This window comes from Canis aureus, chromosome 13, assembly GCF_053574225.1.
Source record: "Canis aureus isolate CA01 chromosome 13, VMU_Caureus_v.1.0, whole genome shotgun sequence".
In the NCBI taxonomy this organism is placed as follows: domain Eukaryota; kingdom Metazoa; phylum Chordata; class Mammalia; order Carnivora; family Canidae; genus Canis; species Canis aureus.
The window spans coordinates 38,486,654-38,499,076 of NC_135623.1; the positions used below are offsets into that span (position 1 = coordinate 38,486,654).

Below are 12,423 nucleotides of genomic sequence, written 5' to 3' on the forward strand. Positions count from 1 at the left end.
GAATCTTGTCTGGTAGACTAAATGTGTGAACACTATAATAGAGTATAGGTGAGTAAAAATCACCATAAAAGCACAGATACAGATAAGAATGCAGCATGCAGGGCTCCTGGGTGGCTCAGTGGTTGAGCTCTCTGCCTTTGGCTCAGGGCCTGATCCTGGGGTCCTCGGATCAAGTCTCGCATTGGGGTCCCCACGGGGAGCCTGCTTCTCCCTCTGCCTATGTCTCTGCTTATCTCTGTGTGTCTTTCATGAATAAATAAATAAAATATTTTTAGAAAAGAATGCAGCATGTATAGTCCTAAATACAAAGAAAGATACAGATATAAAGATATTTGAAGGCAGAATTACATTTACTAAATAAAATATGGATGGTTATCCTTTTTTTTCTTGGTGCCAATCTTTGAGCCTTTACAACATTGGTACCTCTTAGAAAATTAATGAAAGCAGACAAAAGAAAGAAAATAATACTAAGATCAGTAATGCATTCTGTATATTTTTCCAATATTGAAGTAAAATCTAACTAGGCAGATAAAGACTTCTATTCATGAAACATTAGAGAAGATTAAGATATAAAGCATTTTTTAGGAGGCAAATACTAAAGATATATGGGGTATATGTAAGAAAGTCGGCAGATTTTTAGGGGTTAATGAATATGATGCTTTGCTTCCTATTACCCCCTAAATAGAGGATTTAATAAATGCTTCTGTGCTTATATATTCCCATAAAGTACTACTGGCGTTACCTAACTTTTGTTTTGAAAAATCCTGAGAGTTCCATCTTGTTACAACTTAAAAACAAACAAAGAATTCTTACATGCAGGTTCTTGAGGTTCTTGAAGTCTCCATCTTTGATTTCGGTGATTTTGTTGTTTTGCAAGTCGAGCAGCGTAGTGTCAGGGGGAAGATCTTTTGGTACTTTGTCCAGACCTTGCACAACAGTAAAAGCAATGTGTAGTCAGTGAAAGGGGCACGTGACTACAGAATCACAAAGGACGTGTTTACAAAGAAATTGATATTGCAATGAAAGTTTTACCAGTGTCATATTTTTCTTCTTCTAGGAATTATATCAATTATAGTTTAAAATATCTGCTTTGTTCTTTCCAAAGAAGTCAAATGATACATATATATAAATATAAATATATATATTTAAACATATATGTATATTTAAATTATACACAGACCACATTATTTTCCCCACATAATTACCTCTCTGTGTAAAAATAAAATTTATACTTTGTAAGGGAGTGGCTCAAATTTCTCAGGGCACATCAAGGTTTTACTTCATTGTTCTCATTTTAGAAAATAATTCTTTTCATAAATGTTAAGTGCAAGTGATTTCTAAATCTCTACCTTTCTACATAAATATACCATTTAGCAGAGAAGAGCTTTAGCCAAATCATCAAAGATCCTTTGACCTAACCTAACATTGCCACAGATCTATATTTAAAACGCTTCTCTCTCTTCCATTGGCTTTGTTTCATATTGATGTAGGATGTTCCGCAAAAATCTGATATTCTATTGACTCAAATTCATGTGATCTTTTCTATATTTGAGATTGAATAACATAAATCAGAAAAGTTTTTCATCCTCCCCATCATATCTGAAACTTGAATTCTTTCATTCATTCCTTCAACAAAGCCTTATGAAATACCTCCTAGACACCATCAATTTCTTAGGCCCTGGGAATAGAGGAGGACCAAGACAGAAATCGCCCATATCCCCATAGAAAATATAATTCAATCTACAGTTTTCAATTAGAAAGAAAATTGCAACAGGGAATATAATTACTATGTTGAGAAGATGTCTCTCCAATTTTGAATCTTATGTAAGCGTATACCGTTAAATTGCCATGGTAGTCACAGTGCTATCTTCACGCCTTCCGTGGAAATTACAGAAAATGTATCTGAAATCACCTACCTTCTAATTTCTCTGCAAATACATTTTTACTCACATTATCATGGCTCTGTTGATAGTGGAAAAAATATCGAGTACCCAATTCAGAGATCAACTATTATTATAAATTTAAATATCAAAATGCACGTGATTCTAAACATGCATAAATAAGTTCCAAGAATTTACTACAGAAACAGTTCACAGAGAAATTATAAGAGTGAAGTGTTTTCAGTGATAAACAGCTATCTTGTAGGAGGATATTTAACTGCACTATGTAGTCATCATCACTGCCATTTTCAGAAATGTCAGTTTGATAATTTCATGCAATTAGGAGTGGTAGACTTCTGCCAAATGTTTGATAATTAGTGTTCTTCAACCGAGAAAAAAAGACACATTTCCTTTCATTTGGAAAAAAGTTAACAGCCTACATTTCATTATTACTCTGTGGGCTTCTTTTTCAAAGTTTTAATTTTCACTTATGCTTACTTTTAAACATTATTTTTTTTTCTTCTACACATTATTGAATTCAAATCTAGTGACTCTCTTAACATTTGTTCAAAGCCAAAGTGCAGATAAATTTCAGATGTGGAGAGGAAAAGATGATATATCTACTTGGCTAGCAATTTTGATTATGTTGTCCTGCTAGAATTTTAGCAACTTCTTAGAGTGAATTATATATATTATTTTTCTGAAGATTTAGGCTAAAAAAATGCTTTGGCTTGTGATCTTTGCTTTGTGATTTTAGCGCTTAGACAGTCATTTTAATGATTAAAATCACAACCTAGCATCTTCTCTGAATTACTAGTAAATTTATATCCATTTCAGGGATTTTACATATTAGTATTTTTACTAGAACTTTATTCTGACATGAGATGCAATATCTTACTGTACTTTTAAGGTCTAGACAGGGCATTGGGGCGTCAACTAGCTTGCTATTGGCAGAGTATAACAGGGACATTATCCCAGTTACGAGTTCTTAGAATGTCACAAAGAGACAGAATGTTAAGTAGCAGCTAGTCCTTGATTTCCAAAAGCCATCAGATAGACTCTATGATGAGGTTCTTACCAGTCTCTATCAAAATTAGAAAAACATGAGTTCAGTGGAGTTAGTTTTAATATAAATCACACACATGAATACTCACATACATGAACACACATTTCTGAAACTAGTTTCTGCCTCCATCTTAAATTACTGTCTTAAAAAATAATAATTAAAATAGCAGATGGCAAGCTGTTGTTACTTTGTTGACTTTGTTTTTGAACTTATATCAAATTAACTTGTGCAATATTCCAAAAACATCCCCAGAAATTAGGGAACTTCTAATTGAGTTCCAATACTCTTTTATAGGTAAAGAAACAGAAATCAAATGAAATTATATGGCTTATCTAAAGTGTCTTATGTTTAAACCAAATCAAGAAAGATCCAACGTGCCATATATATATATATATATATATATATATTTTTTTTTTTATGGCATATATGTAAATATATATATATATATATATATATATATATATATATACACTGTATTTTTTAAAGATGTTGATCTACGCTGTTCCTTGAACATACTGTGTTTATTCTTAACTATTTGTTTTTGTTCTTACGGTTTATGTTGCATGGAATATTCCATCCACTCATGTTTTTCTAGCTTCGTTCTAACCACCCCTTTAACCCCTCCTCTATAATATTCATCCGAACCACACCAGGTAACAGTGACCTCCTCCCCCACAAACTCCTGTTTGTATATAAGCTCATGAGGTATTTTCCTGCACTGAGTTTCCTTTCTTTTCTACAAGTTCTGGAAAAGCTGGGACAAATGACTATATTTCGTGAGGGCTGTGATCTTACTGCGGACACATAAAGGTAGTTTTGTTATTGATTAGTTTTAAAATCATAGTCTGTCCTGATGTCCCATGGTGAAAAGTTCATGGTCATGGCTGCGAGATCTTTTCTGCTATATTTTGTTACAATCATCTCTTCACATCCTGCTTTCATAACAGTTCTTACTTTTCCTCAGAAGTACTAGAATACAACTGGCTAAAATAATCATAATTTTCTCTCTGATTCTTGGTTGGCCAGAAATATTTTAGAGATGAACATTACCATCAAATATGTCATTCCCAGTATCTGCATCTGAAAATTGCTCTCATTTTCTTCTGTGCCTTTGACATATTTGTGAAGAACTTTTGGCTACATGCGTCTGAAGGATACTACCCTTTCTGTCTCTCATGGTAACTGATCCAATGGTATAGTTTCCTTGTATGACATATATTTTTTATGGGAAGAGATCAATTCTAAACCCTTGGATTGAGAAACAGACTCTCATTTATGAATTAGTATTGTCAAAAATAATCAAATAATGAATACTGAATCTGATTAAGCCTGTAGATGTAACTCCCAATTTATAAGAAATGTAGAAGTCAAAGTTACATGCTTAAGTCTGCTAAGGAAATGGATTCAACAACACTACTTAAAAAATGGGCAGCATTAAAAAAAAAATGGGCAGCATAGATAAACAGATATTTCTCCAAAGAAGAAATCCAGATGGCCAACAGACATATGAAAAGATTCTCGACATCACTCATCATTAGGGAAATGCAAATCAAAACCATGAGATATTACCTCACACCTGTCAGAATGGCTCAAATCAACAACACAAGAAACAACAGGCACTGGTGAGAATGTGGAGAAAAAGGAACCTTTCTGCCCTGTTGGTGGGAATGCAAACTGGTGCAGCCAGTGTGGAAAACAGTATGGAGGCTCCTCAAAGTTAAAAATAGAACTATCTTATGATACGAAAATCATACTACTAGGAATTTACCCAAAGAATAGAAGGACACTGGGGCACCTGGGTGGCTCAGTGGATTAAGCATCTGCCTTTGGCTCAGGTTATGATCTCAGGATCCTAGGTTTAAGTCCCACAGGCACAGGCTCGCTGCTCAGTGGGAAGTCTGCTTCTCCCAGTTCCTCTGTTCTCCCTGCTTGTGCTCTCTCTCTTTCTCTCTTTCTCCCTCTCTCTGTCAAATAATAAATAAAATACTAAAAAAAAAAGAATACAAGAACACTAATGCAAAGGGATACATTCACCCCCATGTTTATAGCAGCATTATTTACAATATCCAAGATATGGAAGCAACTCCGTGTCCAACGATTAATGAATGGATAAAGATGTGATATCTATATCTATATACTTATAGATATAATGGAATATTATTCAGCCATAAAAAGGAATGAAATTTTATCATTTGCTGGAATGGATGGAAATAGAGAGTATAATGCTAAGTGAAATAAGTCAGTCGGAGAAAGACAAATATATAATTTCACTCATATGTGGAATTTAAAAAACAAACAAGTAAAGGGGAAAAAATAAGAGAGAGACAAATAAAGAAACAAACTCTTAATTATAGACAACAAACTGATGGTTACCAAAGGGGGAGAGGATGGGGGAATGGGTGAAACAGGAGATGGGGATGAAGGAATGCACTTGTGGTGAGCACAGAGTGATATATGAAAGCATTGAATCACTATGTTGTATGTTATATTGAAACCAATGTAACATTGTATGTTAACTAAAATTAAAGTAAATACTTAAAAAGAAGAAATAGATTCAACATAATCCCCATTTCTTCAACAGATAAACCACAAAGAAAAGTAATGTTAGTTTTCCAAATGTATAGTTTAAAAGAGACTTAAAAGCTATTTAAATGATTGCAATATATGTACTTCATTTGGATCTTAATTTACAGAAACTGCAAAATAAAAAGTCTCTTAATATTTATGAGATGACTGAAAATGTATACATTGAAAGAGTATTTGACAAAAGAAATGATTTTAAATTATCTGGTTGTCATGATTGTATGAATTGAGAGCTTTAATCTTTGAGTGAAACACACTGATGTATTGTTGGATAAAATGATATGATATCTGGAATTTGCTTTATAATAATAGGGAAGGGAGGAAGTGGGTGGGGATATATAGAAAAATATTAGCATATTTCAACACTTGTTGAAGCCCAGTGGTGGGTGCACCAGAGTCTCTTATTTTGCAGATTTTGTGTATATTAGAAATGTTCATATGACTTTTTATTTTTTATTTTATTTATTTTATTTTTTATCATATGACTTTTTAAATAAAAAGATTGGTGTTTGAATTTTTATCCTGGTTCCTCTTCTTGATCCTTAACATCCCTGGGCAAGTTGCTGAAGCTGTCTAGGCCTTGTTGTTTTTTTTGTTTTGTTTTGTTTGTGTGTTTTTTTTTTTTTTTTTTTTTTTGCATCTTTTGCAGACTTTTTGTGAGAATTCAGTAAGATGTTTTACAGAATAATCTCCTGCCATCATGCAAAGCAGGTCCTCAGTTATCAAGACCTGTAAGTGTCACCAATAAGGAGATGGAAAGGGCACAGCTCCAATTAACCTGCTGATGATTAGTCTTGTAAATCTGTGGCAAAGTGATGGTTTTTCAGGGTTATGCTTTTCCTGTATAACACAATTATAACCCATACTATCCCAAAAGCTAAAGTCAGCTCTCCCCATGTATCACACACAAACTTTTCTCTGAAAGCTCTTATTCCCGGGGTGGCTCTTCTTACCAGACCCCTTGTGGTCATGTTGCATTCCTCATTGCTCATGGGGGCAACATGTTCAGAGTCTCTACAGAGCTTGTCTACCAAGCTCAGCTTTTGGCTGGTAACCCCTCGGTTTAGCAAGCACAGGTTCCCCCAACAAATACCTAAGCCTCCCAAAAGCTGTCCTGGTCCATCTAACTCTATTTTAATAGTGGCAAATGCTAGGCTTTTTTGGCAAATTTGTAAATTATCAGTCTTTGTTCATATTGGTCCATTTGTTTTGGTTAGCATTATCATCCAGAGAGTGAGTGGCTTTGAGTTAGGATCAACTCAGCTACAGCTCAGCTACACGAGCTACAAATAACTAGGACTTTTACCTTAGCATTCCCCCCACTTCTCTCTCTTTATCTGAGAAAGCTGAGCATGATGTAGACTGGGGTAGAATTACTAGAGCTAAAGAGTTTTTCGAGGTGATTAAAAACTTTATTTCAGTTGAAAATTGTTTGAACTGAAAGTAATCCTCAGAGAGTATAAAAGTAGTTAATCATCCTTAAGTATATTTTTTTACCTTAAGCTTTTAAATAAAAACCCCTGAAGTTGTCTTTATATATGATCTTATTAACCATATATGATTTTAGCTAAATTATTCTTATTGAAACTGATGAATTTTATAGTCATTCTCAAACTATATGGAAAGCAAAGTGTTAAGCATTTTGGTTTTTTTAAAGATTTTCTGTGTTTATTCATGAGAGACACACAGAGAGAGGCAGAGGGAGAAGCAGGCTCTCTGTGGGGGCCCCATGAGGGACTCAGTCCCAGGACCCCGGGATCACGCCCCGAGCCAAAGGCAGACACTCAACCACTGAGCCATCCAGGCGTCTTGATATTAAGCATTTTAAATGAAATTTCAATTAGCCAGGTGAAACTGGCTTCAAGTAAGATATTCTACAATAGAAAAGAAAGCCCTGAAGATTCAATGCCTTTCTTACAATCTTAAGTAGAAAGTTGAAGTAACTATGAAATAGACTTGTAAACTAATTTGAATATAATTGATGTGACCTTTTAAGTAGTCTGCAACTGTTAAATAATGACCTTCACAGGGACGTGTAGTATCTGTGTATAATGCATAATGTATACCTATATTTCTCATTAGAAATGTATAGAAGTCTAAGTGAGCATGGAGGTAATTAGCTTTTCCAAAGATAGCGTTTATCATATCTCCCATCTTATATGTTCTTATTCAATACAAACTTGTCCCAACCTCATCAAAAGATGAATTCAAATTCCCCTCCTGTCGACTCTGGGATGGACTTATAATGCCTCTATGGCTTAATGGAATGGGCCAGAAGAGAAACACAGCATGACTTTTGAGCTAGGTCAGGAAAGGTTGGACAGCTGCTACCCAGTTCTTCTGGGACACTTGCTCTGGGGCAGCCAGGGGCTATGGGCTACGTAAAAGGCCTGTCTAAGCTGAGACCACCCTGCTGCAGAGGCCATGTGAAGCGCTCCAGATGACAGAACAGCTGAGCCCACAGGCAACAGCAGCTCCAACTCCAGTTATGAGTGAGCTGTCTTGGGTGTGGAATCGAGGCCAGACTCCCCACGGCCATGGCCCCAGCCAACACCTGCCTGAAATGCATGAGAGACCCCGAGCGAGAACAGTCTGAGATCTGCTCAAATTTCCTGTACTTGAATAATGAGCAAAATAAAATTATCTTTTTAAGTCACCAAGTTTTGAGATAATATTTATTCAGATGCAGTAACAGGAACAGAGTGGTTTTTCTAAATTTAATTATTTTTTAATGAGCCTCCTTTAATATAATTCTAAACTTTCCATGAAAATGCAATTATTTCCAAGGCTAGTCTGAATTATTTATTTGTTCCCCCAAATTCTGTAAAAGGAGTTTTTCTTCTTTAAAATATGATTATTTAAATAATAATAAATAAGATTCTACTTAATAATAAATAAGATTCTACTTAAGATGTTACCAGAAAATCATCTCTGGAATAAAGGCTAATGAGAACTGCACCTTTTTTTTCCCTAGTTGTCCCAGTGATAAATAACATGGTTCTGCTAGCAAATGCCAGCAATCTGGTAAACATCATGTTGGACAAAGGCCAGGTTGTCCTAAGACATCATGCTTTCTCCCCCCTCCCCGCTGCTCTGTGGCAGGGGTCCAAACTCAAAGATTTATTCTTGTTGATTTCCAACAAATTTTTTTAGAATTTCGTCTTCATTTTAATAATTAGGACAATGGCGATACACTTCATTTCTGGCACATGGAACTACATATTGGAATCCCAGCTCCATCAAAAACCTTTCTGTTCAAGGCGTGCATGGGACCCTATTTCCCTTTCAAAAATGGCAATTTGATTGTGGTGGGAGTTGAATCAGCTTTCAGAAATAGTAGATTCCCCCCTTAATTTGATTCCCTTTTCAAATAAACTCAAGGGGGACACCTGGGAGGCTCAGTGGTTGAGCATCTGCCTTCAACTTAGATCCTGGGATCAAGTCCCACATCAGGCTCCCCACAGGGAGCCTGCTTCTCCCTCTGCCTGTGTCTCTGCCTCTCTCTCTGTGTGTCTCTCATGAATAAATAAATAAAACCTTTAAAAAAACAAGAGCAAATAAACTCAAGGAAGGTTTAGCCTTCCCGGTTCTATGGTCATTCTCAAAGCAAAACTAAAACAAACAAAAAAACAAAAGCAAATAAAGCTGCGTACCACAGCTCCATGGCCCCTCATCCCCAGTTAGCCATGTTCCCTCCATTCTCCAGCTTGATAGAATCAAGAATATTGTAGAATTATGCACTCACCCAAGCACTAGGTCATGCCTGTGTCCACTTATTCATTCATCAGGCATTTATTGATGTTGGAGTAGGCACCCAGTATAAGGCATGTTATTGAGTAGAGGGCAAAGATAAGTTATCACTATGCTTCCTTTCTGGTAGGAGAAGTAAATGTTTAAGTAAGTAGATGAAATATACTAAATGACTATTATATATATATACCATATATATAATGACTATTCTATATACATTTGATTATTATAGAATAATTAAGGCCAATACAGATTACAGTGAAAGCACAGTAGACAAGCTGCAGAAATTGCCTCGGAGCCATCTGCAGATGAAGTCAAGGGTCAATTGAATCCTGAGTGCTGTAGTGTAGTTGCTACAGGGGTTTTTCCTTTTATTAAGACTGGATTGAAAACCAGGTTAATTCTTCATCCTTATTTTCAAGGGAATGGATAATCTTCTCGCTCTTCTTTGAAGGAGGAAAGCTCAGTTTAGAGGGTCTCCTGCATTTCTTTTGCCCAGGGAAGTGATATTCTGGTAACCTATTCCCATCCTGTCCTCTGGAGCCAGGATGATATTGCAGAGGAGAATGCCTCACAGCTGCCTTCAGATCAAATGCCTTGATCCCACACAGCTGCCTCTCTCTCCCCCTCCTGGGACTGAGAAGGAAACCAGGGATATGTCAGTTCTCAGTCAGGTCAAGAAGACAGATGCTTCCTTTGGCTTTGAATCCTCTCTTCCTCCTCCCCGTCTTTAACCCCTGGTGTCAGGAACATTCGCCATCTGAGTCACATGAGAATTCCTCTTGCTTCATCTAAAGATTTGCCTTACTCCACCCTACCCAATACTAATTTAGGCAACCCACTGGGCATGCTCAGTGCACAACCTCCTCCCTGCACTCTGTCTTAGGCACATCCTTTTGATGCATCTGAAGCTCCTCATGAGGTTCACCCCACATTCCTGCTGCTGCAGTGCCAGACATTAACTGTAAAAGCAACTGAGCTTCCAGCATTCTCTCTGCCCCTCTACAAAATAGCCCAAATTTATTCTTCTGACTTGATTTCTTCAGAGGAAGTCTAATGTTTCCTTTACCTTGTGTATAAAAATTGCTTCTGGGGGTGTCTGGTTGGCTCAGTGGTTGAGTGTCTGTCTGCCTTTGACTCAGGTCGTGATCCCCGGGTCCTGGGATCGAGTCCCTGCATGGAGCCTGATTCTCCCTCTGCCTATGTCTCTGCCTCTGTGTGTGTGTATGTGCCTCTTACGAATAAATAAATAAAATCTTTTTAAAAATTTTTAAAATAAAAAATAATAATAAAATCTGCTTCTGGAAAACCAGTTTCCCCCAGATAAGAAATAACCTATGGCATGCATATCCCAAGTGGTGGCTACTGACAAAATTTTCACCAGTTGAAGCAAAATGATTAAAAAGAAGAAAATGAACTCTATGCAGTGTAAAGGGTTGTGATTTTGTTTTGTTTTGTTTTTTGCTAAGACATTTTTAAAACTAAAATATCCTTTTGCCATATGAGGTACATATTAGGAACCAGTAGTTATTTGTACTGTTTTTACATGGCAAAATAAAATGTTACATCTTCCAACATCATCTCTGGAAAGCCAAATATGAGAGCCATGAATCATTTATGATTATTAAATAGCTAAATGTTTCACTGTTCTCCACTTAATCAAACCCACTTTGTTCAAAGGAATGGTACTTGGAGAAGACTGAATTCCTTGATAATTGTGGCATTTTCTAATTCCTGTCTATTTATAGTTGGAGGTGATGTGGTCCTCTTTAGGAGGAAGGGGAGAGAAGATGCTATTTTGTATCCAGCTTGACAGGCCATGTACTTCTCAGAAATTCTTAATTTCAAAGAAAAATAAAAGAACATTATGAGGAATAGCCTCACGTTACCAGCCAACTTTGTGTGAAACAGCATACTAAATAGAACAGTATGGTAGACACTTTTACCAATATTTTCTGTTCTTACCTAATGAAATGTAATGTATTCCCATTGATCCAATGAAAGTTTCAAAGTTTCAGTGTTTATAGGTAGTAAATGGTAAAGCAGGACTTGAGTTCAGAAGCGTTGAACTTTAAAGCCCAAGTTCTTTCAACTATTAGATCCTTTTAAAAGCTATTTAAATTCCTTTTAAATTTGCTTATAAGAAATGAATCAAGGGGTTCAGTGGGCTACGTGTCTGAGTCTTGATATTGGGTCAGGTCATAATCTCAGGGTTGTGAGATCAAGCCCCGTGTCAGGCTCCACATGCAACCTGGAGTCTGCTTGAGGATTCTCTCTTTCCCTCTCTCTCAAATAAATTAATTTTTTAAAGAAATGGATCAGTAAATGTTACTTTAATTTGGAAGAATAGTCAAAGAACTACTTATGCTTATTTCACCTGCCAGGATTGATCTGCCCTTTAGCAACAATAAGGAAGTCAGTCTTAAATAATGCTACTTGGTAATACTTGAGCCAAAGATGAATGATTGTCTGTTAACACTTGAGCCAAAGAGTATACATATAAGTAAGGCAACTGTCTTCCTTCAAGATACTAAGTACATTGAACTACAGTCACTCACAGGATCAATATTAGGACATTTCAAAAATATTTGACAAGAATGAGTTACAAGGTTATAAGGTAGGCTTATTATTTTAAGGTAACTCATAGATATCTGAATTTGCTCATCTTACATTTAAGTGTTTATTTTTTATAAATGCTACACTTAAGAGTAAATCGCCTTATGATTTAAGACTACAGATTTTAAAAAAAGAAGAAAAAGAAAAAGTAGGGGGTCTCTTTAAGTTCTGGTCCAAATTACAGACTAAATTACAACAAATTCAGCCAAATGACTTGGCCAATACCTATGGAGTACTCATTACTTTCTTGGACAGGTGAAAATATGCTTACTTTCTCAATTCCCCATGCTACAGAAACACATACAATATACTATTCTGATAAATTAGAACGAGGAACTAAAACAATTTATCTTCTTGAACATCTCAAATTTTCCTATGGACTAATTGTCAATTCCAATTTCTGTTTTTACATCTTAGATATGCAAGACTATTTAAAAAATTCAGTGTTGGGGACGCCTGGGTGGCTCAGTGGTTGAGCATCTGCCTTCGGCTCAAACCGTGATACTGGAGACCCAGGATCAAGTCCCA

General features: G+C 36.1%; 1 protein-coding gene across 4 annotated transcripts in view; it reads right to left on the bottom strand.

Annotated features, from left to right (window-relative positions):
- The window catches only part of DCN (decorin), a 53,493-nt gene that overhangs the window by 22,739 nt on the left and 18,331 nt on the right, over nucleotides 1-12,423 (bottom strand). For all 4 annotated transcript variants that reach the window (XM_077845783.1, XM_077845781.1, XM_077845782.1 and 1 more), the window contains one exon: nucleotides 814-926. In XM_077845783.1, coding sequence (XP_077701909.1) covers nucleotides 814-926 — 113 coding nt within the window. The remainder of the gene's footprint in view (nucleotides 1-813; nucleotides 927-12,423) is intronic.